Source organism: Chaetodon auriga, chromosome 8 (assembly GCF_051107435.1).
Source record: "Chaetodon auriga isolate fChaAug3 chromosome 8, fChaAug3.hap1, whole genome shotgun sequence".
NCBI classification, from domain to species: Eukaryota; Metazoa; Chordata; class Actinopteri; order Chaetodontiformes; family Chaetodontidae; genus Chaetodon; species Chaetodon auriga.
This window is the reverse complement of record NC_135081.1, coordinates 16,918,512-16,943,546: the sequence shown is the minus strand read 5'-3', so window position 1 is coordinate 16,943,546 and position 25,035 is coordinate 16,918,512. Positions and strand designations below refer to the sequence as shown.

The following is a 25,035-nucleotide window of genomic DNA, read 5'->3' as shown; positions in this document are numbered from 1 at the left end:
TGACTAGAAACAATAAAATACTAACTGCATAAGCCAACTGCACCTGCGTATCAGCCTCAGAAATCCAGTGTTGCTTGAGCTCTACTGTTTAATATATGTAGATATCAAGTGGCTTTTTCTCTTGTGTATTAAAGCTTCCAAAGTGACACAGTGCATTGATTGATCTTCCTCTAGGTAAGCACAACGGGACTGTCCAGGGCAGAGTGTATTTCCGCTGCCCCCCTGGCCATGGTGTGTTTGTGAAGCCATCTCGTCTCACCAGAGGACCACCTTCCATGGACACAGAACCCCAGACTCTGATCAGATAGGACCCAAAGATGGACCAGCTCTCTGAGGAACAGCAGGGACCGGAGGGTGGTCCACAGATCCGGTGCCTATGAGTGAACCCCGGGCTGACTTGTCCTCTCAAGTCTCTGAGCTGATGTACTCTGTAGGCGTTTCCTAAACTATATCTGACCTGTGCATTTAATGAAGGTATATCCTACTTACTGTCCACTGAAATTTCGCTATGCACATTTCTGAGTTTTCTACGTGGTGATATTTTTGATAGAGAACTTCACTTTTAACTGGGACTCCTTGTGGAAATATTACCCCCACACATTTTCTTACATTGGTTTCTGAACATTATATATATATGTATATGTATATGTATATATATATATAGTAAGACAGTGCATCCTCCCCTGAGGCTCATAGTGGATTGATCTGGGATATGAAGATTAAGAATGTACTACTGTTAATACACATTGATATTTACATCAATATGATATGTCAGGGGTAACCAAAGAACTACGGTTCCATATCTGCTGTTATGAGTAATATGTTATTTTTCTAATGTATGTGGAGGCAAACATGATATATCTGTGTCCAAGTAAAGCTTAGTGCCATATTTCTGGGAGTGATGCCACATACCCCGAACAGAGGACAAATCTGCAAAACCTGAGTAGCTTTCAGTGTTTGACTGCAGTTAACGTGTTAAATTATCCTGTTGAAGTACTGTAACACTGTGGAGGAAATGATCCCCATCCAGCATGAGACTTTTGCTGTTTGAATGCTTGCACTGGAAAGGATTCTTGGAGAGTTCGCAGACTGTCTTCCATATTGGACTGATGAAATATTTTCGAACTGAAGTGACTGAGAAAGCGAGTGTCATCACTTTAATGTGGGGGAACAAAGCAGCTAGGCTTTGTCCAAGGCCTGGATATACTGATGCCTTAATGCCCTGTTTCCATAAAGGCAGGCACATAGACCCCAGACCACTCAATGAGCTGCAGAACAAGTTCACTGAGTTTTAAACTAACTGTATGGACCTGAAACCTGTGTATGTATATCACGATGCCCAGAGGCATTCAAAATGCCATCCAGCCTCGCTGACTGACTGATCGAACACCTTTTTAACTGCATTTTATATGTTAACTGACTGCTATATAGCACAACATGCTAAATGGTACTCAACAATGCTTTTTTTTTTTTTTCACAAGGAAGATTGAATGAATGGGTGATGGACACTATCAGGTCACAGAAGATGTTGCAAAAGTAGTGTAGCTACGGAGAAGAGTTGTCCTATGAGCTTATATTTTTATGGAAGTGTGAACTGTGGAACTGACTAGAAATAGTTATATATCCAAGCTGTAATTTCAAGTAAATGAAACAAACCCAAGACCTTACTTTAAAGAAGAGAACAAAGCTGCTCTCCCTCACAAGGAGTTGTAAATAGAAATGTATTTGAACATAGTATTTACGCTATTATAATGTACAGAATTGTATTTATAATGTATCTCAAACTGTTTTAATTGGTACAAAATGTTCTAGAATAGAACATTTACAATCAGCGTGCTGTGTCGACTCTTCATTTCACTCATGTAAGATGACCCTATTTAAATATTTTTGCGTTTTATGAGTGCAGCCGAATATTTTAGTACAGCAGACACCGAATATACACAGTATTCATTCTCGTGTGCAAAGGAGAAAATGAGAATACATTTGTGCGAGACATTGTCTCACTGACAAACATGTTTCCAGCATTCAAGTGACTCTTCATCTAAATGCAACGACGTCATTTTAAATGTCGTTTCTTTTTAAATCTGCTCTAATTTTAACTTTCTTGCTCAGGGCTTGTATTTCTAGGTCCTCTCAAAGTTTGACACAGCACACCCACACTATGAAAATAAACTTTGCCCTGATGGCACCTTATTAGTAATAAGTCCATATCTAGAGTTTACAGAAAGAGAGAATAGATCTACAGTGGATTTTTAGGTGTTCCTACATTTTGGAAAAACAGATTGGGCCGATCCTTAAAGGATAAAGGGTTTTATAATAAAATGTCCACCGTGGGCTGTGTTGCGTTAGCCGAGCACTGCACACAACATCAACATCAACATCACAGTGGAGCATGAGTCCATGCTACATCTCTTAGATGAGATGTCTGCAGTGAAGTTTGCTCGACTTTCTGGCTTCTCAGCGTGGGCCAAAAATGCCTCCTGTTACTGGCAGATTTATGGGCCCCTGTAACTCGACCCACCTGTGACTGATGTACAGGTAAACAACACAAACATGTAAACATGTTGTACCCCAAGATGCAGGCCCCCGTAGTACACCAATACACTGACTGGCCCCTGTGTGAGATGTGCCACTGAATTGAAAGCCTGTTATTGTTTCAGATCTTGACCTACAATCAGTTCTGCCAGTCAGTGAAGTTTTGAAAATGCTCCCAAAATGCACCTTCGCATGTGTCTTATAATGTAGGTGGTGATTCTTAAGGTGTCACATTTGAGTTCATTTAACTTAATTGTAGTGCCCCCACGAGGTCAACTGGTGTATTTCTTTTCTTTCTTTCTTTCTTTTTTTTTTTCAAATGGTGTTCAATTACAAAAATGAATATTCATGAGTCAGCAATGGACGGACACAACTTGATCCAGAGCAGTATGTAGGCTACAGATCCTGCTGTCAACAAACAATGTAATGATTCTTTATTTGACTGCTGAAAAGCGTTTAACGTCAGGTTTTTATGAGGTTTGTAAATCAACCCTGAATTCAAAGAAGTTTAAGAAGAAAAAGTACTATAAAGCAATATTATAGAGCAGGTTATTGAACTAATGAGAGACTTAGCACTGTCACACTGAGCACACTGAGCTTCTGTCTTTGGTATTTTTTATGAGAATTTGTGGGTTTCAGCAACCTGGGGACAGTTAAATTGCAGAAATTATGCATATCTTAAATGCGACTTTTGGCAAATATTGACAGTCAAAAAACAGTTAACTGATTTTTAAATATATCGCTGCAGCCGTGATAATGTTGTAAAACTTTCATGCTGAGATGAGTTTTCATAAAGAAGACATGATTTTACACTCAAACTCTCTTTGACCAGCAGCTCTGTCTCTGTGACTGGCATCACCTTCACGAGGAAGAAGAGTGCGTCCCTGCCACTGTTGGAGCAGCTGTGCCGCAGTAGGCAGCCTGATCGCCGGTGTGGTGGTCTGGATCTGGGTGGAGTTAAGTATCTGTGTCACACACTGACAACTGGGCAGCAAACTAACAGGTGTCCTCCTCCCGCTCCTTCAGATCCACATCACCGGGGGGCTGCACGTCCGCGCCGCAGACTCTCTCCCTCAACTCCTCTGAACGCGTTTCTCTGCTTTACCTGACCTCCAAACTTCCTGGAAAGCTCTTTTTATACATATATATATGATGCACGCGGCACAGAAAGACACCACGTTCACCAAGATCTTTGTGGGAGGTCTTCCTTATCACACCACAGACTCGAGTCTCAGGAAGTATTTCGAGGTGTTTGGGGACATCGAGGAGGCCGTTGTCATCACTGATCGGCAGACGGGGAAATCCAGGGGTTATGGATTTGTAAGTATCAACCTGTGAGCAGGTCTCGGTTGCCATTTTAAAGTTGCTTGCACACGTGCACGGTCGAGGGATTAGGTCGATCGTGCTGTTTGCTGCTCTGTGTGACAGCCGGGTCAGAAATAGGTCATTTGTAGCTGTTACTGTGACAATCAAGGCCCGGAACCACTGGATGGTCGAATCTGAGATCAACCAAAATGTGCTACAAAAACAAATAATCCATGACTGCTGTGTGCCACCTAATCACCGTGATCAAACTGTATAGTAAGAAATATCCATGAGGTCAATGGAAACTGTGCTGTTTCCCCTCAGGTCACCATGGCAGACCGGGCCTCGGCTGATCGAGCCTGCAAGGACCCCAACCCCATAATAGACGGCAGGAAAGCCAATGTGAACTTGGCCTACCTGGGGGCCAAGCCCAGGGTCATACAGCCAGGTGAGGGACTGGACCACAGCTTTAACGTGGATCATCAAGGTGGCCCAAATGCCCTCACACGCTCACATGCTACTCTCACATGAGGCTTATACACTTGTTTTTGATGAAAGTAGATAGAAATCAAAGATAGAAAAGAGAACAAGCAAACGAAGCTTTAACAGGCGTCTGTTTTCATTCCAGGGTTTGCATTTGGTGTGCCTCAGATCCACCCAGCGTTCATCCAACGACCTTATGGGTATGTCAACCCCCAGAATTTCCCATTTCTTGAGCAAAAATCTGCTGTTGTCTTTTCTGATCTCACATAATGTATTTTTATTGTTGCAAACGTTCATCATTGCCTCCACCTGTTCAATCCTGAATGAGGACATGTGAGTGTTGATGTGTGCTCCTCTGCTTGGCGTTGACTGTGAAGGAAGTGAACGTTTGTCTCCAGCCACTGACAGGACTTGACTTCATGTTGTCTATCTCTCTCTGATCTGACAGGGTCGGTAACGGTTAAAATAGCTGATGAAGGGACATGATGATTTGAGGAATAGCTGAGTCTGCATTGGGCAGAGCGCTAAAGTGTTACCTGTATACTCTGACATACACAAACGAACTGAAATGGTGACTAGATGCATGGAAGTCTTCTGTTCTTTTGTTTTTTTTTTCAGTTTTCCATAGTACATAGATTTGTGTGTGCCTTGTTTTCAGTATGATGTGGTGTTCAGCTTAACTGTGTGCTTATTCCTACTTGCAGTGGGGGAGGTGGGGGGTGCAGGAGGTTTTTGTGCAGACTTTGTGAGTTTTGATAGGGAGCTGTAACTCTGTAATGGGGTGTTGGTGATTTTTCCTTTTAATGATTGATTTGTGCTTTAGCCTGTGGTTCATTTTTTGTTTTTTCCTCCGTTTCTAGTTAACATCACGTTGATCATGTTTTGTTGTCAAAAAGGGGGCTGATGATCACTCACAGTGTGTTGATTTCAAAATTGATCCCCTGCAACAAAACAAACACTGGCTTGCATGTGGGAGTTCTTTTTCTGTTTCCTTACCCATGATGCTGTGTTTTTATTTTTGTTTTTGTTTTATTTCATTAACCCATTGCTTTCATTTGTAGCGTACATGTACAGGTACACGATACTGAGAATATTTTTTTCAGAAAATCCCCAAATATCCTCTGTTTTGTATTTGTCTCATCACTCTAGCAGCTGTCATTTAACAATAAATTTAAAATTTACATGGGAAGGAAAACAACATCGAATAATGTTATCGCCACAGAGGAATCTGTTTAATTTAGTAGCAAACTGCAGTTTCATTAAGCAACTTAAAAAAAAAAAAGTCAAGGGTCCAAATTAAAGCTGGATCACTTTCTGTGTAAAACAATTCTTTTTAGATGGTAACTTACTAAAGATGAGATGATGCATTCATTATTTAGCTTTGCAATACATCAAAAAACATCTTATTGTATATATACTGTATATAGACTCAAATTTTCACTGCACTATAGCTCAGAGACAGAGATCTTAGTTAGTCTCGTAGGCAGCAGCTGCTGGCTACAGTGATCTCCACGGCCTCTCAAATTCAGATGGAAAATGGGAGTCACTCAGCAGCGCTGTTAATAATGTATGGCAGAGACAGGGCCGCTCGGCCGCGGACAACAGGTGGGCCGAGCCATGTGCCCGTGAAGCCTTTTGGTTATGTGCTGGGGATTACCCATGTGTCCTGGTGATTTACAAAGCACCTTTATTTAGCTCTCCGCCTGCAGGGCCACAAAATGTTCACCCCATCTCTTTCAATAGAGAGTCAGCTGTGCCCTTTCTGCGGTTGAACTGTTCATATTAAAACAAGGTCACATCACAAAGAAAGGATAGCACCATGTTGGTTCCCATCTTAGATTTGTCACGTTTAATACAAGAATTCTGACATTTTCTGTGGTTGTTATGCAAATGTAGAACAAAACAGTTAGCTATTCTTTGGATCGTCCCGCTTTGTAACAAAGACTTTGACCAACCTGGACACCTCCGGGCTCATAATAAAGAACTAAATTCAGGAAAGTCGGTGAGACAGTGCAGTGGCGTAGGCAGCCATTACAGCCGGCGAGTGCCCTGCCATGTGTTACTGAAAGAGAAGATCAGCTCGTCCTTTGGAGATGACAAGGGGGGCAAAAATAGCACACTTCCAGCCTCCCTTGTCAGTCAAGTTGGCGTGTGTATGTTTGTGTGGGGGGTGTATGTCTGTAAGGGGGGGAGGGGGCACTTGTCTATGGAGAGATATAACAGTTTCACACCTGCTCCTCAGTATATTTACTGAGGGTGACTTTAATACGAGTTTAATGTGAGGCCAAATTTACCCAGATACCCAGGCTTGTATTTATCCACTTAAGCCCTGGTCTATATACAGAATATTGCTCTTCCAATGGAGATCTCCTACTCTTACACCATTTTTTTGTTTAAAATAGTCAATTTCCTTTTCAAATAAACACATCAGGGCCTCTGCAGGACCTAATACAACTAATCACCCACTTGATCGGATACTATATGGTTGATTCACTGCATTGCAATTTATGGCATTTATCAGCTGCTCCATTTTAAAGAAATCAAAAGCCTCTTTTTTTTGCCCTATTTGTTTGTGTGTAAGGACCTATTAACATGCGTGGGCATGCCTGTATTTGTGGTGTTGGTGTGACAGTGTGTGGACAGAATAATGTCCACGTCTTCTCTTGATATGTTGTGTTGTGCGATAAGCTCGCATTTTGTCACATACCGTTTTCAGTGAAACACGGGGTGCAGGGCTGGGCTGCGTCTTCTTTTAATGCCTTACTGTGTTTCAGATTCAGGTGCTTTTTGAAATTAAAAGCTGCGCTTGTGTTTCTTTGTGGTTTTGCTGCTTCCTTAACTTTTCATTTCTAGGTAGGGTTTTTCAGTTGTTAATGAATGGATTTGCTGTGTTCTGAGGACTGGATTGACGTATTGTGGCGCCTGCTTTTCATTTTTCCAGAATTTAGTTTCAGCGTTGGAAACATGACTGGCTGTCGCTCTGCTTTGACCCTGCGTGTCTTTGTGTCCTACAGAGTCCCTGCCCACTATGTCTACCCTCAGGCCTTTGTCCAGCCCAGCGTGGTGATCCCCCATGTACAACCTTCTGCTGCTACAGCAACAGCCGCTGCTGCCTCTTCCCCATACCTTGACTATACTGGAGCAGCCTATGCCCAGTACTCTGCGGCTGCTGCCACTGCTGCTGCTGCCGCCGCTGCTGCGTATGAGCAGTACCCGTACGCAGCCTCACCAGCACCAACAAGCTACATGACTACAGCAGGGTATGGGTACACTGTCCAACAGCCACTTGCCACTGCTGCCACCCCAGGAGCTGCCGCTGCTGCCGCTGCTTTCAGCCAGTACCAACCTCAGCAGCTCCAGACAGATCGCATGCAGTAAAACCAGGAAAACTGCACTGAAGGAGGGAAAGCAGGGGAGGGCACCTCCTGTCATAAAGAGGGGGAAGACCGTAGGGGCTGAATGATGGTTGTCAGTTGCAGGTTTTAAGTTAGCAGTCCTTCTACCAAAGAGCCTGATGAAAATCACCAAAAATGTGGAGACAAATGAGGAATTACTGTATATTTTATTCAAGTGAGATCAGTATTTTGTCACTATTGAATATATATATAAATATTTAATATTTATTCAGCAGGAAAATATTTAGTGTTAATTGAACTAGACTCTGTGGACCTCATGTCAACCGTTGCTGAATTTTGTATATATACTGCAGTGGAATTTGTATAAAATTTCGAAGTGCATTCATGTCTTATGATCAGGTTTCTTCCCCACTTTTTTGAAAACAAACCAAAACACTTGCATACATATGAGGACGGTGTGTTACGTTATCATGCAGTTTTCAGTATTTCATAGTTTTGGACCAGTATTTTGTTTGGTTAAGCTATGCAGACATTGAGAGAGAAGTTGGTGTTTTGTTAGGTTGTTCTCTTTTTTTTATAACCGTTTGGAGTGAGATAGATTAGACACCCTCAACTAGTCGCCTTTAATTGTATTTTTTGATGGTACATGACATAATGCTGAGGTGACCGCTGAAGCTGGTAAAAACACTCTTTTCTTCCCTTTTTAAATTGCACCTCAAGTAATTTCAGCAAAAGGGAAGAAACATTGTTGAATGTGAATCTTTCATTTTGACAAATGTTTCATAATGTGCCTTTTAAATTATGCTATTTATGTATTTATTATGGAGCCTTACAGTAATAAACCCTTTACTTTTTGTGTTCATGTGTTAAGCCTACTGCGGAACATGTCCACATGTGCTGCTGCATAATGATCAAAAGCACATGACGGATGTTCAAACTTGGCTTAACAAAAATACACTGTGTATAAAGAACAAAATATGAGTGGAAAGATGGCAATAAGTCAAAGCAATTTCTGTTTCCTGTAGATTTAATGTTGTCCAGAATAGATTCTTAATTCTTTCATGTTTGCTTTTTATACTTGACCTGTTTGCTAAAGGACAGTGTGAGAACTGTTTACTTTAAAAACTGTTACATTTGATGTCATTAGACATGAAATGTTTTCAAATGCAAGGCCATCACCGATTTCACCTTGCATCTGTAACGCATGAATAAAAATAATGCAAATGTTTAATAAGTGAAATAAAAGGAGGAAATTTATCCTGTATGGTGCATGACAGTCACATCACATGATGGTCACAGCTAAGTATGAAGAATACTAAAGTGTAACAGAGGGCAAAATAATGCATGTGTGCATCTAAACAAGTGCCAAAAAGACTAAAAATGTGCTGTCTGTGAGCAGCAAGAGTATGACTTGCTGTGTTATTAGTCCCACGACAATCTGAACCATAGCTATGATTTGATCGTCATATAATCTGTTTGACTTTTATTAACTCCTCTCAGAAGGAAAAAGTCTAATTCTGTAACCAGTTTCAGGCAGAAACCCTAGAGGCAAGAAATGCATCCTGCATCTCAGGAGACCTGTGTCACCAACTAATAATGGATTACATGTTTTTGGTAAATGATCTACTCATGAAGCACTGCTGGAGAGATTCACACTTGCGTCTGTTTAGATTATAAATCAGCGAAGATGTTTGTGTAACATGAATCTGGCTGGCTGTGACTCCAAAATAGTAAGTAGGTGAAGTCGCTCTTCTTCAGAGAAGCTGTATGCAAGATGTCCTCACACAGACCAAAATTAGGAGACAGGGATGCAGCAGGGTCTGTGAAATCCTGAATGTTTGGTCCAATGTATGGAAAGGCTTGAGTCGCTCGGGATGACCTTTCATCAAATCCGCAACTTTCTGACACCTGCTGGTGGAATATTTCTGACAATCACTCCGCTTCAAAGACATGCAACTATCCTTCATGGCCCCTTTGCTTATGGTTAGGGATGATGCCCCCCCATGAATTTTGTGCATGTCCTGTTTTACTGACGCATTTCGGGCAAACTAGCCGCAAGTTCATCGAGCATGTTTGACGTGCCGCATTCAAGTCGTCTCGGAGGTGTCGTAATTACGAACTCCCCACTTGTAAAAAGCGTTCACGAAAACATCCAAGATCCATAAATACGACTTGGACTGTCCGACTTTTTTTCTGACAAGTCCCATATATCCGAAGTGGGGCTTAATAATACGGAAGTGCCTGAAACTGTGCAAACACTGATGTCTCAAGGGGTGTTCGGTGTAATCAAAGCCAAATTTAGTGTATATACTGCTGTATTGTTAATATACACTACTGTTTTCACGCGACCAACCATTTGTTCATTCAACCGTGAGCTGTCAGTTATGGGATTGCTCTCACGCCGTCGTCCTACCTGTCTTCCTCATCTATCCCGATCATCCCATAATGTCGTGAACGCGGCATTCTGCATCTAGGGGCGGAGACGTGGAGGTTTACTGGAAGTCTGGGTGAAAAGGAAAAAAATTATCAAAGTGGAACACAACCAGCGGAAGAAATACCACAGATAGCCTAATTGTAGAGAATCCCTGCTGGGACGGAAACTTTGATTGCGGGCAGTGTAAGTAGTTTTGAAAGACTTTCTCTCTCTGAACTTCGCTGATCTTTGTTGGCTCTCTGTTGTCCAGCCGTTGGCCAACGTTATTGTTTGGTGGAAGAACATAGCCATAGTGTGGCGTAACGTTGCGATATAAGCAAAAAACAAACAAACATTAACTCGTCCTTTTATCGACTTATTAGTAATTTCTGCTCCTTTAACTCAAATGGACAGTGGAATGTAGATTATGTGGGCTCAATGATCGTTTTTTCGCTGACAGTGAATTTTGAGGCCTAAATTTAGTTAGCTAACGTTACACTTCGTGAGGAGTGCGCGAGGAAACGGGGAAATTTCCGTGCTGTCCATTGGTATCAAACCCAGAGCCCTAACCTTCGTTTAACCCTCTAGTTGGTGGCAATTTTAGAGGAAGAAACCCTGACATTTTATGCTACACATGTAAATAATCGTTTTAATTAAGTTGTCGATTGACGTTAATCAATTATGATATTTACCGGAAGTCAGCCTTGTCATGTGACGTTTTAGCGTATCGCGCAGTGGACTGTCAGCCGTCATCATCAAAACTGTGCTGCTTATTCTACCTCAGTAATCTTTCATGTGATTTCTCGTTTTTATTTTATGCTTTTCATATCTGTTCCAACAATCCAACGCTTCAGCCTGTCTCTGCTCCCGATCCAAGCCAGAGATGGCCACCGAGAAGACTGCATACACTCCGGTGGAGGGGGGACCCTCTCCACCATCGTACCCCGGCCAGCCAGCGTTTCCTGTCGCGTTTGACAATATGCCAGGCCCGAACATGTTCGGAGGCCCTGCTCCTGGTGGTGTCCCTGCTCCTGGTGGTGTCCCTGCTCCGGCTGGGTTCCCTGCTCCTGCTGGGTTCCCTGCTCCTGGTGGGTTCCCTGCTCCTGGTGGATTCCCGGCTGCTGGTGGTTTCCCTGCTCCTGCTGGTCTCCCTTTCCCTCCACCGACTGCTTTTGGACCGCGTGTTCCCGGAGCTTTTGGAATGGGCATGGACCCTCAGGGCGGCTCAGGATATGGTGCCAACCCCGCTTCCTCCCCATATTCTCCACCAGGCCAGGGCTTTAATGCGAATTTCAGTGGTTAGTATTATGTGGTATTTGTTTGTATTTTTCTGTGCAATCATCTTCTTAATGTGACTTACTCATTTTGATGTTTCTGGTTGATGACACCTCAGATGAAGTCTACCATAACGAGGATGATCCGCCACCCTTTCACGAGAATCAAGACTTTGATTTTGGATTAGACAATAAGAGCATACGAAGAGCCTTTATTCGAAAGGTAAGGTGGCAGTGTGGTTGAAGAAAAAGGTGAAATTAATTCATGGCTGGGTGTATGAGGTCATCGTAGGCATGAGCAGTTCTGCTTGTTCTGTGTAATCATGTTTAGTTTTTTTTTTTTTTTAAAAACCTGCATGTTGTGATAAACAGAAATGAGATTCAGATACAACCCGAATTCCAAAAACGTTGTGACGCTGTAGTAAAAGTAAACAAAAATAATGCAATCATTTGTAAAGAGCTTACCAACAAAGCTTTTATGAAGTGTTCCTGAGCCCATGTAGTAACATCCTTTATACATTCATGTGTTCACGAAGTGGTGAACCTCTCTCCATCCTCGCTTGTGAACGACTGAGCATTTCCAGGATGCCCCTTTCATACCCATGATACTATCGCCTGTTACCAATGGACCTGTTTACCTGTGGAATGTTCCAAACAGGTGCTTTTAGAGCATTCCACAACTTTCTGCATTCATGTCTTTTGTAGCAAATTGTAAAATACTGTTATGTTTTACACAGCGTCCCAACTTCTTAGGAATCAGGGTTGCATGCCCTGTAGAACAAGATCTTTTAATCTTTAAGCAAAACTTCAACAAGTCCTGGAATTTGCATCACAGTAGTGCTTGTCGTCTTGCCATACACAAGTAAAATCCAGTGTTTGTCATAAGCTGTTGATGAGCATACAAACATAACCTCCTGGAGTTAATCATGTGCTGTGAGAACTTGAGATCCATCTAAAAAAATGGACGTTCTTTGTTACAAGTGTCATCTGTGTCTAATGATCCACTCTTCCCTCCAGGTATTCTTGGTGTTGACTGCTCAGCTGATGGTGACATTCGCCTTCGTGGCTGTTTTCACCTTTGTGGAACAAGTCAAATCATTTGTCATGGTGAACACCTGGACCTACTTGGTGTCCTACGCAATATTCTTTGTGTCAGTTTGTGTGATCAGCTGCTGTGGAAACGTTCGCCGAAGACATCCGTGGAACCTGGTTGCATTAGTAAGCCTGCTCAGACTTTGTTTTTTCCTAAATAGAAAACAGACCTGGGAGGAGTTACAGCTCAGGAAATAGTGTTATCTGATTTGGACTAGTGAATCATCATTGTGTTGGCCTTCTGGTTTATAAATCAGTCTGTCTCGGAAAAGAAAGCCAACGTTTCTTTATTCTTTGTTTTAAAACTTGAATTGGATAAACAACAGTGTATTCTGATGTGGCAAAGTGGGAGATGAGATTAGTTCCTTGCTGAAATGATTTTTATTGATGAAAATTTCAGCCTACAGTCACAATATTTTCGACTTCCCTGTTTTTAAAAATGTACACATTAAATTCAGGCTGAGCCTCACAGATCATCATCACGTTGTCACTACAAAAGGATTTTCCATTTCTTATTCAGGCCAATGCTGATGTGTTTGTGTTTCTTGTTCTCAGTCTGTCCTGACTCTCAGTATGTCCTACATGGTGGGAATGATCGCCAGCTTCCATGACACTGACTCGGTGGTCATGGCAGTGGGCATCACTGCAGTTGTGTGCTTCTCAGTGGTCATCTTCTCTCTGCAGGTTTGTATCCGTCCCTCTCTGCCACTTGTACATGCTGTACATCATGTGCATTGATCATAATCTGATGTGATGGTAATCTTCATGTCTCTCGTTGCCTTCTCCCACAGACAAAATATGACTTCACTTCCTGTCACGGCGTGCTTTTCGTCTGTTTAATTGTTCTGATCCTTTTCGGCATCCTCTGCATCTTCATCCGTGACAGGATTCTGCACATTGTGTATGCTGGACTGGGAGCTTTACTCTTCACCTGTGTAAGTCCTTTGACAAGTATATGATGTTGATGAGAGTAGAGTAGTAACAGTATTGGCCTTGTTTAAAGTCATTCTGAGACCCATGCATTGAAATCAAGTGGGGACTGTGAAAACTCTGTCACCTCTCGTCTGATTTAACAAAACTAGGGTGATCTATTTTGGCACAATGGCACTATTTTCTCCTAAATTGCCTAATGGAGATGTTACAGATTTAAACCAGGTATTTTGCTTTTAAAGACCGTAACTGCTACATCATTGGTTTGATTTTTGACAACAAATCCTGTATGTATGATACCCCAAAGTATGACACCTCTTGGAATTGTTTTGTGGCATTTGGTAAACCTAAAGTAGGCTGAGGTCTGGTGAATATCTCAGGAATGCCTTCAGGGAATTTAATCAAGAGAACCGATTAGATTTTGGTGGTGAAAGGTCAAAGTTCAAGGTCACTGTGACCTCTGTCCCATTCTCGTGAACGCAATATCTCAGGAACACCTGGAGGGAAATTTCATTACATCTGGTACAAACTACTACTCAACTTGGACTAAAGGATTAGCTGATATCTCATGTCTAATAGGATACAATAAAGCAGATTTCATATCCAAAATGTCAAAAGTCAACTTATATCACTATATGTCAATATAGTGATAACTTCCATTTGCCAAAAGTGGCTTTTATTAAATTCCTTCAAGGTCTTCACTACATATCTTATGAGTCTAGACAGACATGGATGTCAGATGCGTCTTGACTGGCTGGTGGAGGCAGTAATTCTAGTCAGTTGAGTTTCAGCTCACACCATTGGAACATTACATTCGAGAAGTTAAACAGCATTGTGTCTTTTAGAAGCAGTGTCCCACTAATCTCAAAAATCCACAAAACATGCTCTCAATAGTTTTCAACTTCGGAAATAACTCCCAATGAAAGTGTCGACTGTGGAGCCCAGTGGTTAGGGGGGCCACATAGGCACAACGTCCACGGTTCAGTTCCCAGCTGGCGGAGCCCTTGTTGCATGTCATGCGCCTCTCTCTCCCCGTGTCTCCCGTCTGTCTCTGTCTCTCTCCAAGGCGAGAACATGCCTCATTTAATCAGTACAAACCTTATTGTGACTGATTATTTTGCATCATTTATGAGCTACAACAAGTTTGTTTTTGTTTCTTAAAAGGCAAATTTGTGACCCATTTCTTCTGTCACAGTTCTTGGCGGTGGACACGCAGCTGCTGCTTGGCAACAAGGAACTGTCCCTGAGTCCAGAGGAATACGTCTTTGCTGCTCTTAACCTGTACACAGACATCATCAACATCTTCCTCTATATTCTTGCTATCATTGGAAGAGCAAGGGGGAGCTGAGCAGGAGGAACAGCAGAGAGAGATTCTGGCGGAAAGTTGTTTCCAGATCATGTCTAGACGTGGGTTCCCATAATCTTGATTTTTGTCTTGTAGTGTGCCCTCACATAGCTCAGTCACTTTTTGCTTCACCCTGTGAAAGTATCCTTTTTTATGATAATATAAGTAGATGGTCTGTGTTGTAGTTTGGGGATTTACTGACATTTTCTGAGGTATATGATCATTTTATTTTGCTTTAGAAAATGATACCTTCTGCTGTGTAAAATCATTAATCATTGTAAATATGTGACCCATTCTGGCAGGGCTTTCAACTGCACCGCACAGTCTTCATCAGCAGAAACAGTTTGATCGCTGAGGTTAATCTGTTGCCATGTGAGCTCGCTAGTGGTTGTGATGCCATCCTTTTTGGACTTCCTGTCAGGGTTGGCTTCCTCAGCAGATGAAGACCTTTTTATGTGGTTAAACCTCTGGGAAAAGCTTGTAAGTGGAGCTTGAGCTGGGATAGTTTTGTCATTACTATTTCCAGGGTCATGGTTGACTTTCATGCTTGTTTGCAAAGATCGAGAAGAGCAAAGAAGTGCAGTGGATAAAATCACAACAGCTGCTGAACTGTGCAAAGTGCATCGTGATGAAGACTGATGCGTTTGAAAGCCCCAGACAAAGCTTGTACATGCACCTTGAGTTGGGATTTTTGTCAAACCGTGATTTCCAAGGTGAAAAATAACCTAATGCTTAAAGATAAAGGCTCTTTTCTAAAGCTGTTGTCTGTCTTTTGTATGGGGTGAAAGAATCCTGACAGAATGGCATCTGTTCTGCTGTGATTTCATCTGTGACTCCGTCAGTGTCCAGAAAAGTTTTGTGTGTTTGTGGCTGTGAAAATGAGAGCAGAGAGAAATCAGTGTTGCCACGGCATCTAAAAAACAACGTGAGCAGGAAGGTGATCTGTTGAAGGTGACACTGAGTTTACTGAAGGATCTGAGAGGCACCATACAGAGCTTCAGTTACACTCATGAGGTACTGTGAGTGTTTTTCTCTGCCACTAGATGGAAACCTTAACATGTTCTCATACAAACTGTGACAGATTTGTAGGCGTTAATTTGGCAAGAAATAATCAATTAAACATACTGATATGGATGAACTGTATGCCTCACATCATGGATCATGAGACGCAGCAGCATGAGTGAGTCTGTCACGGACCCTGCCTGATAATCAAACTGAACTGCCATTTTTTTTAGAAGTTCATGCTGAGGACGAGGTGTGGGTGGCAATTCAGAGGTCTGAAACCAGGGGGGAAGCTCATTTGGAGAAAATGAGTTTGACAAATGATGGGCTAAGGGTTGGACTGACACCACTTGAGGGACTAATAGCCATCATCAGGAGTTTGTTATGGACCTTCCTGTCCTCTCACTAAAATATTTAATTGTTCCAGCAGGTGAAATAATCCTTGTTACTCATTAACTTATTCTGTAGTAACCTGAGTTTGGGCTACACATGCTGGCGTGCTCTACGGTGTACTTGATGCTTTAATCCTTGTCATGCAGGGCCTTTCTTAAACATGTTAATGTGTATTTTACTTGCAACTATGGTGATGTGGTATGTGTTAATTGCACATTAAATTGTCCAGTAAAAATCAATAGCTGAAAGTATATAAAATATACAGTAGATATACTGTATATCAAAAAATGATAGGTCTGGGATATATCATACTGCGTCGGCATACTGTCTTCTAGTATTTCATTTAATAAAAGTCACTGCATGTTTAGCTGAGAATATTATCAATGAATAAGTACTTACGCCGGTACAATAAATATCTCACACAGCAGTTACAACAGCTGATTTTGGCAGCCTCGAGCAGGACCGCTCAGGTGAGGTCACGTGCTGGATGGACACCATGACAACGCCATTGGGGTGTGGCTTAATAAGTCCAGCCGCTGAGAGCAGGCTTATTGAACTGAACTGCGTCTCTGTTGAAGACATGTACGGCATATTTCGTTTGAACACGTGACAGCATAATAAATGAATGTGATTAAATAAATGAAACCGCACGGGGCTCGCTGGAGGGCTTCATAATCATCACACGGACTGTGCTAAGGTAAGACTGCGCTGCCACGTTAGCTTTTTTCAAGCTAGTTCCGCCACGGGACAGGTGAGCGTATTATGATTTCTAAAATGTATACAAAGCGTGTATAAAGTGAGCCTCCACTAAACACGTGCTGCACTGATACACTAGTGTTACGCGGTCACATAACGTTACTCCAATGTTAATGCGGAATTGAAAGTCCTGGGTCGTTTATTAAGTGAAACTGTTAGCTTAGCATACCTGCACAGGGGCGATCAGAGTAACCTAGCTGTGCTGAGACTCACCTAACCTACCTGTACGAGTGTCGACTGAGCAGACACGAGTAGTGAAAGACGACATGACTGCTGAAGCCATCGCTGCTTCCTTTGAATGGGTTTATCTGTGTATACTCGGGGGTTGCAACCTCCTGGTTGTATTCTGTGAATCGCACAGTGTCATGTTTTGTCCAGTTGTAGCGTCGGCGTCAGAGCTGAAGTCTGTGATGAGAGTGAACGCACTCCGCTAACGTTAAAGGGAAAATCCACACTAAAGCAGTGTCCATGGTCTCACTTTTCAGAGTAACTATATAGTGTCCACACGCCTTGAAATGATGTCATTGTATCACTCGTTTGGAATATTGGTTACATCATTATTATTTACAGTATTTGAGATGTTGTTTTCAAAGGAAAATGTATCAGTGAATGATTCTAAAAATATTTGTGATAGGTTTTATCTCTGACACACCCAGTGACCTAAGATTGTGTAATTACCCTGTACTCAAAGGTGTGATATCACCAGTGGTTAGCCACACTGTGCAGATGTTGACAGCTGGATTCTAGGCTGTTAACACCATGTTTTCCTCTTTGCCTCCTAAATAGTGACCATGATGTACTGCAGAAATGTGCAGTAAGCCAGTCTGGTCTCCCCTCTGCATCTGACTGTACTGCATTCACGTCAGCTGTTTTTTGTTTTGCACAACTGCATGTGTGGGCATGTGAGCATAAACGCAGGTAATTCCTGAGAACCTGCATTGCAAAGATGTTTATGAGCTGTGAGAGTTAAGCAATGTGATAACATCTTAACATTTTTCTTTCTCCTGTCTTATTGTTCAGTGGGCCAGTGAAGGAGAGAGCTGCACAGGAATGAGGCCAGAACAGGAAATTCTGATTGTTGCGTAGAGAAGAGCAGAGGCATGGCCCTGCGGGCGTCTCCATTTCCAAATGGGTTTGTTGCTGGCATCCATGCTGTTGGATGGGCATTCATCCTGCCTTGCTTTTGGTTTCTTGACCGCCTCATTGCTGTGTGCAAGTCCACCACCCTGGAGCAAACCCAGCGACTGGAGCAGGAATGCTACCTCTACCCCCTTCAGGTCTTCTTTGGCTCCATTATCTTTCTCATTCTTTTTCTCGCCACAGCCCCCTTGGCCTTTCTGGGCTTTCTGCTCTGGGCGCCCCTTCAGGCCTGCCGCAGGCCCTTTCACTACCATAGAGAGACACCATCCTCACTGGAGAAGGAGACACACATGGGCTTTGAGCAGATAGGAAAGGCATCATTTGGATTTGCCACAGCCAATCTGTGTCTGTTGCCTGACAGCCTGGCTCGTTTCAACAACCTGGGACACACGCAGCACAGGGCGGCTGCCATTGGTCAGCGTATCGTGCAGGGTGTGTGCCGTCCCCATATCCGCATTTTCGTTGACTCCCCCAGCAGCTGTGGGACTCTCAGCCCCTCCAACAGCATACTCCCCACAGTTAACTCATCTACATACGGGGCTACTGATAGACAAGCTCAGCCCCCAGTGGGTCACCATTCAGACTCCTCTGAAGGACATGTCTCAGTCCCAAAGTCCAATAGTCATGTGGTTTGTGTGCCCTGTGATGATACAGAAGAGCCCTCAACTGAGCCACCATTTCCCACTTGTAATTCCAATCGGAACTCCAACCAGCATGGCCGAACAGGCCACAGAAGTGCTCCCCGAGCGTTGCTCTCCCAGGGTCTCAACCAGCAGGACAATATACCCTGGGAAGTGTCGTCACTTTTTCCAGCTAATGTGGACATACTGTGCCTAGAAGAGGTGTTTGATAAGAGGGCGGCACAGAAGCTCACCAAATTACTAAGACCCGTGTTTGGACACATACTGTATGACATTGGTGTGTATGCCTGCCAGCCACCATGCAGCTGCTCCTCTTTCAAGTTTTTCAACAGTGGCTTGTTCCTAGCCAGCCGATTTCCTGTGCTCGAGGCCCAGTACCACTGCTTTCCCAACAGCCGTGGGGAAGACGCGCTGGCTGCCAAGGGCCTCCTTTCTGCTAAGGTACTTTGCTTAATATCATGTATGAAGCTGCAGTCAGTTGTTGTGGTTGTCCTGTTTGTGCTGTAGAATTTGTATTATTTACTCATACTTTTGTCACAGTATGAACGCAGTGGAAATATGATGTATGTTTTTGAAATCCTCAGGTGCTAATCGGGCAGAATCAGAAACAGAAGAAAGTGGTTGGCTATTTTAACTGTACACATCTTCATGCACCAGAGGGCAAGTCAGATTTTTCAATTTTTCAGATCTGCTGAGATGAACTCAAAATTTGACATTTTCCTTTTAAGAAAACAAACGTAAGGTAGGTTTGTGCTAGCTGGTCTGTGCTTTCTATCACCAGGTGAAGGGGAAATTCGCTGTGAGCAGTTGAACATGGTAACCAAGTGGATTGGGGATTTTCAAGAAGCTAACAGGCTGCCCGACGAGGACGTTGTGTTTGATGTGCTCTGTGGAGATTTCAACTTTGACAACTGCTCACCTGGTGTGTCTCTAACAATTCTCCATTCTTTTGTCATATTATTATATATGATTTTTCTAAAAGCATCTTAACAAAAAAAGTTATTTTTTGTATTTATGCAAGTTTTTCTGTTTGTCTAGACGACACCCTGGAACAGAATCACTGTCTGTTTGAGGAATACAGAGATCCTTGCAGGGCAGGGCCTGGAAAAGAGAAGCCCTGGGTCATTGGTGTGTACAATTTTGAACTATTAGACTATAGTAAATACTGCATACATACAAGACGACTGATGACGATGCATTGGTGTTTCGTTGATTTTTGTCTAAAGGTACTCTCCTAGAGCAGCCCACACTGTATGAAGAGGACATAAACACCCCAGAAAGTCTACAAAGGTACACTCAGTTCTACTTCTTCTTCTTCTACATCACTCGCAATGTGATGACCAGAACTCCTCACTCAGCCTATTTTGAGGATCCACTCTGTCTTCTCTGTGTCTGTGTAGAACGTTAGAGAGAGAGGAGCTGAGGAAGCAGTATATTTCCCCTCCTGTTCCTGCAGTGGGCTCCCCATTGGTTTACCCTGAGACAGGCCAGCCATGGGTTGGGCGTCGGATCGACTACATCCTGTACCGTGAAAGCTCCATTTCAAAGCCCTACCAGACAGTACGTGTTCCTTTTTACTCTTCCCTCCACTCAGTCTTGTCCTTCTCCATTGCTTCTGTCCCCTTGAAGTTCCAGGTTATTTTGAGATACCACAAATAGTGCTTGAAACCACACACTCGCTTTGTCTCCATCCAGGAAATTGAAGAGATGACTTTTATTACCCATCTGGCTGGACTTACGGACCACATTCCTGTGGGCTTGAGGCTGAATGTGATTATGAAGTCCGACTGTGTTGAGGAATGAGGACTAAAGTGAACAAAGCATCACCTTCAAACAAAGGGAACAAAATATACAAATGTACATTGCTCTGATGTATACAGACACAACAATGTTTTGTTTACATTAGGGTTGTCAAAATAAGGGGTTAATTTTGATTAATTAATAAGAGAAAAAAATGACACGTCAAAAAAATGAATGCAAAAATGAAGCGCCCTAGGATTCAGTATGTTACTGAACATACAACCATCCCCTGTCGCTTTGTAAACACAGTAGAAGCAGATGACAAATGTTGCTTGGCCCAGTGAATGGAAATTTTCCATTTAGAAAAAAAAGCCTAGATGTAACTGTTGACAGGAGCACCATTCTGTTCAATTTCTGCAGTAAGTTAACAGCCCCTGACGCAACCATGAACAACCAGTCTCATCCAGCCACACTGGAGCAGGGGTTCTACAAGTCTACGTGTCACAGATTGTATATGTGATTAATTTAGATGAATTAATCACGAGGCATGTAATTAATTAGATCATGTTTGTTTTTAAATCTTTGACAGCCCTAGTTTACATACTTGAACATGTGATTTTAATGACAATGTACTGACCAATGAGATTGTACCTCAGGAATTTATGGATTTGTTGAAATTTTATACTGTTTACAATTTTATACATTAATGTATTCAGGGCAGAGGTATTGATTTTGTAAAAGAAAAATTTGTAGGTTTTTTTTTGTTCATGCGCTTTTCCTACAGAAATAAATATACAGGGTACATTTTACACCGTCTCTTGTTTTTCATTTGCCATCAGTTATGATAATGATTTGACGATACTCATTTCACACAGCATACATCATTTACCAAGTAAAACATTACAGCCATGATGGCAATTCAGTCACTATGTCATTAGAGCAAGATTATCCAACATATTTGCTGCGCAGAGGGACAATTTACAAAGCAGGATGAGCAAGTATTGCCAGGTGACTTGAATGTATGAAATATCCAGTTTATTATTATGAAATATTAAACATGCATGACTAAATAAGATTTGCAAAACCGACGTAGAGGATTTGTTTCACAAATTTTAGTGTGATTAATTCTTAATCACTGAACAATTTGTAATATTTACTTGTGAAATGCATTGGATGATTCGCTTGAGTTCTGATGTCAATGCCACGTGTGACCGATAGGGGGTAGGCTTCTTTTTTAGGACCAGAAACCAACGAAGAAGCCGTACGGACCAATCAAAACCCAAGGACGGGAGATACTTCCTGTTTTTAGCCCTCGATAGGCTCGTGGATAGCATTGACTGTAATGTTCAGATGTAAAAGTTAAAATGAACACTCTCAATCGTTGTAAGAAACTGGCGTCACCGCTGTTTAAAAGAAGCGTTTTGCTGGAGCAAACAAGTGTTTTTAGAAGCGTCTGTTTGGCCCCCAAAGCTCGTTGTCACAGTCCGTGTCTGCCTCGATGTTTTACAGCAAACTTGTACTCATGTCAGCGTTGGCATCATGGGTGCACCAGTGACCCAGACACAAAGAGGTTTTATTCAGAGATGTGTAGTAAAAGCAGGGATTCACAAAGCAGCACAGGCTCGTTTCAAGAGGAATCGCATGAGGTTGCCAGAGACAGCAGTCGAAGTAAGTCGGTGTTAGTAGGTGTTGTTTTTATTTACTTAGACTTTTTTAATCTCTTAGGTAATTGTAAAGGAAACCTGCCAAAGATGTGATGGTTCCAGCTTGTTAAATGTGATGATATGTTTCTTTTTCTAGGCTTAAACTGCAGTAAATTAGAGTTGAAAAATAATTGATTACTCAGATGAAAATGTTATATATAATTGGCAATGAAATTGTTAATCAATTAATGATTAAAATAATTTTACAAGAAAAACAATATGATTTGTATCTTATGTTTTATTTGCTTTTCTTCACCAGATATGATCCTAAATTGAGTATCTTTGGTTGGACAAAACGAGGTATTTGAGTATGACGTTAGGCTTTGGGACAGCAACCTTTTTGTCTATGAATCTACAACAGCTTGCAGCAAGCTTAAATTTAATGTTCAAGATCTCTGAGAAATGTTTAGAGCTGCAGCTGACAATTGTTTTTATTACTAAATAATTTGCTGGTTATTTTCCAGATTAATCGATCAACCATTAAAAAGTGCAATGTGCCTATCACAATTTCCCAGTCTTCAGATAGCGCATTTCTCCAACCAACCGTCCAGAAGCCAAAGATATTTATTTCACTGTCACGCAAGAAACGCAGCAAATCCTCACATAAAGACAAGCTGGAGCCAGGAAATGTGTGTTTTTTGCTTGCTGAGTAGTTTTCTGTGGAATGACTAATTGATTAGTTGGTTCAGATTTAGGTGTCGTGCTTTGAGTTTTCACGGCTTTCTGATGTGTTGCAGACTGAACGATGGATATTTGAAAATTGTTAGTTGCAGCCTTAGTTGCTGTAATGGATGTGTCACTCTGCATTACTGTAATTACTGTATGTGACAGCATAGGGAGTATTTCACAAGCTGCCTTGCAGTGAGGAAACAAAGATGAAGGCTGTAGCAGTATTTATGTAAATAAAATGTTTCACCCTTGTTTTCTCCAGGACAACCTGAGACATTCACTCTCGACGTGCTGGTGTCTCTACTGCGTCAGGAAAACGCAGTGGACATCTGTGTGATTAAAGTACCGGAGCAGATCAAATACACAGAGTACTTCATTGTTGTCAGTGGCGTATCAGTGAGACACCTCCGCGCAATGGCACTTTATGCCATCAAAGTGGTAAATAACGCCCATTTTCCCATTTTTAAATGTTGAAATGTACAACTTGAGTTTTAAAACTGACACTAAGGATGATTTTCCTCCAGCACAAGTTTCTGAAGAAAGAGGCAGAGTCAAATGCCAAGATTGAAGGAAAGGATGCAGAGGACTGGATGTGTATTGACTTTGGTACGTAAAACTTAGAGATCTTAAATTCCAATTTAGAAGGCTGTTCATGTAAATTGAATATTTGTCAATGCAGTTGCCAATGATGTTCACTTCCCTGCTCATTTCTCTGTCTCAGGAAACATTGTTGTTCACTTCATGCTGCCAGAGACCAGAGAAGTGTATGAACTGGAGAAACTGTGGACTCTCCGCACCTATGATGAGCAGCTGAGGAGCATCCCTGCTGAGACGCTACCGGAAGACTTCATATATGATGCTGACGTCACCAAGTGACAAGAGCAGACAGATCATCTCAGTTGTGAACAGACTGCTTCTTTGTAACTTTGGATGCATCCTTGTCTGTCACTGTGAGCAGAAATAAGAAGTTTCTTTTGGTCACTTAAATGACCTTTGACAAAAAAAAACCCCAACACGTTTAGTGTTTGGAGAAATGGGTTGATCATTCATACAACAGCTGCACTGTGGGAATCACTGCCCCCATCATATTGATTAATTGTATACCTTTATCTTTTTTTTTTTTCATATAATTTGACCATTGTTAGGGCATCGCATGGTATTTGTGAAATGAGTGATTGAATGTTTTTTTGAGTCTGCTGAAGTAAATACAGTCTGTATGTTTTAACATGATCTGATGGTTACAAATAAATTATTTTATTATCATTCTAAAGATCTTGGAATCATATATATTTCCAGTGTTTTCTTTTTTTCAGCCACATTTTCTGCAAAGTAAATATTTGCCATGATGACATAAATTTTAGTTAGGTTCAGGCATGTAAATAATTAGCAAAGGTTAGCGAATTGCTTTGAACACATATTCTGTGTCTGTGTGTGAAGATGGCCTCTTTAACATTTGAACCAACCAATAGCTAAATGAGGATTCAAATCCTGTGTAGAAATCTTAAATTCAAAACTCAAGCAGTACATTTTCTGTAATTACCTAAACTACAAAGAATGGTCCCTTTCTGTGGGTGTATAATAAAGTCTCATGGAAAAGAAACATTCAAGAAAAAGTGCTAGAACTTAAAAGTTTGTCTGTTCACTGAGCAGTTTGTTTCCTGCGAAGAGCAAGTTTCAGGAGCATTTTTTCCTAAGAAATGATTATGTGGGCTCACCAAAACAAGCCATTCCAGCTGATGCTTTCAACCAAATCAAACAAGGCAATTGTTACCTCCCGGAAAAGAGGAGTTGTTGGTCAAAGTATTAGTCGTCACATGCCTTCGACAGCACTTACGTGTGCTAAAAGATTGCTCTGTGAATTGATAACACTTGGGTAGATTGGTCAGCACAATTCAAAGAGCTTCTACAGTCTGCAACTGTGTTTGGCAAATAACCAGCATTAAGGATACCACGCTCTATGTTCTGACAACATTATCAAACTGGAGTGTGAAATATTTTTCTATCACTGTGGTTCCTGCAAACTACACTGATAAATGATCAATTGAAAATTAAAAAGTGCAGTATTTTATTTAGCTTCAAATACTTGAATTTTTATAGAGAATCACAGAAGCACAGAGAGATCATGCACACACATACGCACACACCACACCCTCCTAACGTCCTAGCCGGTGACTGTTCGGCTCTGTTGACTTGTTGTAAGTCATGCTGGGTCAGAACATTAGCTAAATGTGAAAATGTAATGAAGCGGGAGATGCCCA

At 41.9% G+C, this 25,035-nt stretch overlaps 5 protein-coding genes across 13 annotated transcripts in view; all 5 read left to right on the top strand.

The window, feature by feature from the left end:
• Positions 1-1,831, top strand: part of kif13a (kinesin family member 13A) — a 34,049-nt gene extending 32,218 nt beyond the window's left edge. For all 7 annotated transcript variants that reach the window (XM_076737185.1, XM_076737180.1, XM_076737182.1 and 4 more), the window contains one exon: positions 175-1,831. In XM_076737185.1, the coding sequence (XP_076593300.1) occupies positions 175-308 (134 nt within the window). In that variant the 3' untranslated portion in view covers positions 309-1,831. The remainder of the gene's footprint in view (positions 1-174) is intronic.
• A 1,853-nt stretch (positions 1,832-3,684) lies between these two features.
• rbm24b (RNA binding motif protein 24b) lies at positions 3,685-7,703 on the top strand. 2 transcript variants are annotated; one of them, XM_076737688.1, is made up of 4 exons: positions 3,685-3,855; positions 4,165-4,288; positions 4,469-4,523; positions 7,338-7,703. In XM_076737688.1, exons 1-4 carry the CDS (start codon positions 3,685-3,687, stop codon positions 7,699-7,701), a joined length of 714 nt encoding a protein of 237 aa, XP_076593803.1. In that variant the 3' UTR covers positions 7,702-7,703. The 2 variants fall into 2 exon arrangements, with proteins under 2 accessions (XP_076593803.1, XP_076593802.1); XM_076737687.1 differs by having other exon boundaries at positions 4,165-4,327.
• A 2,455-nt stretch (positions 7,704-10,158) lies between these two features.
• grinab (glutamate receptor, ionotropic, N-methyl D-aspartate-associated protein 1b (glutamate binding)) lies at positions 10,159-15,490 on the top strand. The gene is made up of 7 exons (XM_076737238.1): positions 10,159-10,296; positions 10,947-11,390; positions 11,486-11,589; positions 12,384-12,584; positions 13,014-13,142; positions 13,250-13,393; positions 14,584-15,490. The coding sequence occupies exons 2-7, from the start codon at positions 10,976-10,978 to the stop codon at positions 14,734-14,736; spliced, it is 1,146 nt and encodes a 381-aa protein (XP_076593353.1). The 5' UTR covers positions 10,159-10,296; positions 10,947-10,975; the 3' UTR covers positions 14,737-15,490.
• A 1,136-nt stretch (positions 15,491-16,626) lies between these two features.
• On the top strand, positions 16,627-21,214 carry smpd5 (sphingomyelin phosphodiesterase 5). 2 transcript variants are annotated; one of them, XM_076737236.1, is made up of 9 exons: positions 16,627-16,825; positions 17,671-17,802; positions 17,905-19,106; positions 19,250-19,325; positions 19,447-19,587; positions 19,704-19,793; positions 19,892-19,955; positions 20,066-20,225; positions 20,361-21,214. In XM_076737236.1, the coding sequence occupies exons 3-9, from the start codon at positions 17,985-17,987 to the stop codon at positions 20,466-20,468; spliced, it is 1,761 nt and encodes a 586-aa protein (XP_076593351.1). In that variant the 5' UTR covers positions 16,627-16,825; positions 17,671-17,802; positions 17,905-17,984; the 3' UTR covers positions 20,469-21,214. The 2 variants fall into 2 exon arrangements, with proteins under 2 accessions (XP_076593351.1, XP_076593352.1); XM_076737237.1 differs by lacking the exon at positions 17,671-17,802 and having other exon boundaries at positions 16,654-16,825.
• A 490-nt stretch (positions 21,215-21,704) lies between these two features.
• malsu1 (mitochondrial assembly of ribosomal large subunit 1) lies at positions 21,705-23,781 on the top strand. The gene is made up of 4 exons (XM_076737509.1): positions 21,705-22,073; positions 23,040-23,215; positions 23,302-23,383; positions 23,499-23,781. The coding sequence occupies exons 1-4, from the start codon at positions 21,770-21,772 to the stop codon at positions 23,651-23,653; spliced, it is 717 nt and encodes a 238-aa protein (XP_076593624.1). The 5' UTR covers positions 21,705-21,769; the 3' UTR covers positions 23,654-23,781.
• The last annotated feature ends 1,254 nt before the right edge of the window (positions 23,782-25,035 follow it).

Excerpts from the sequence above, each read along its gene's own strand:
- rbm24b (XM_076737687.1), top strand. The coding sequence starts at position 3,685 with ATGATGCACGCGGCACAGAAAGACACCACGTTCACCAAGATCTTTGTG. Across the intron at positions 4,328-4,468 it reads CTTTAACGTGGATCATCAAG|GGTTTGCATTTGGTGTGCCT; the intron begins GTGGCCCAAATG and ends TTTTCATTCCAG. Across the intron at positions 4,524-7,337 it reads TTCATCCAACGACCTTATGG|AGTCCCTGCCCACTATGTCT; the intron begins GTATGTCAACCC and ends TGTGTCCTACAG.
- grinab (XM_076737238.1), top strand. The coding sequence starts at position 10,976 with ATGGCCACCGAGAAGACTGCATACACTCCGGTGGAGGGGGGACCCTCT. Across the intron at positions 11,590-12,383 it reads GAAGAGCCTTTATTCGAAAG|GTATTCTTGGTGTTGACTGC; the intron begins GTAAGGTGGCAG and ends TCTTCCCTCCAG. Across the intron at positions 13,394-14,583 it reads GAGCTTTACTCTTCACCTGT|TTCTTGGCGGTGGACACGCA; the intron begins GTAAGTCCTTTG and ends CTTCTGTCACAG.
- smpd5 (XM_076737236.1), top strand. The coding sequence starts at position 17,985 with ATGGCCCTGCGGGCGTCTCCATTTCCAAATGGGTTTGTTGCTGGCATC. Across the intron at positions 19,107-19,249 it reads AGGGCCTCCTTTCTGCTAAG|GTGCTAATCGGGCAGAATCA; the intron begins GTACTTTGCTTA and ends TGAAATCCTCAG. Across the intron at positions 20,226-20,360 it reads TTTCAAAGCCCTACCAGACA|GAAATTGAAGAGATGACTTT; the intron begins GTACGTGTTCCT and ends GTCTCCATCCAG.
- malsu1 (XM_076737509.1), top strand. The coding sequence starts at position 21,770 with ATGAACACTCTCAATCGTTGTAAGAAACTGGCGTCACCGCTGTTTAAA. Across the intron at positions 22,074-23,039 it reads TGCCAGAGACAGCAGTCGAA|GACAACCTGAGACATTCACT; the intron begins GTAAGTCGGTGT and ends TGTTTTCTCCAG. Across the intron at positions 23,384-23,498 it reads CTGGATGTGTATTGACTTTG|GAAACATTGTTGTTCACTTC; the intron begins GTACGTAAAACT and ends TCTCTGTCTCAG.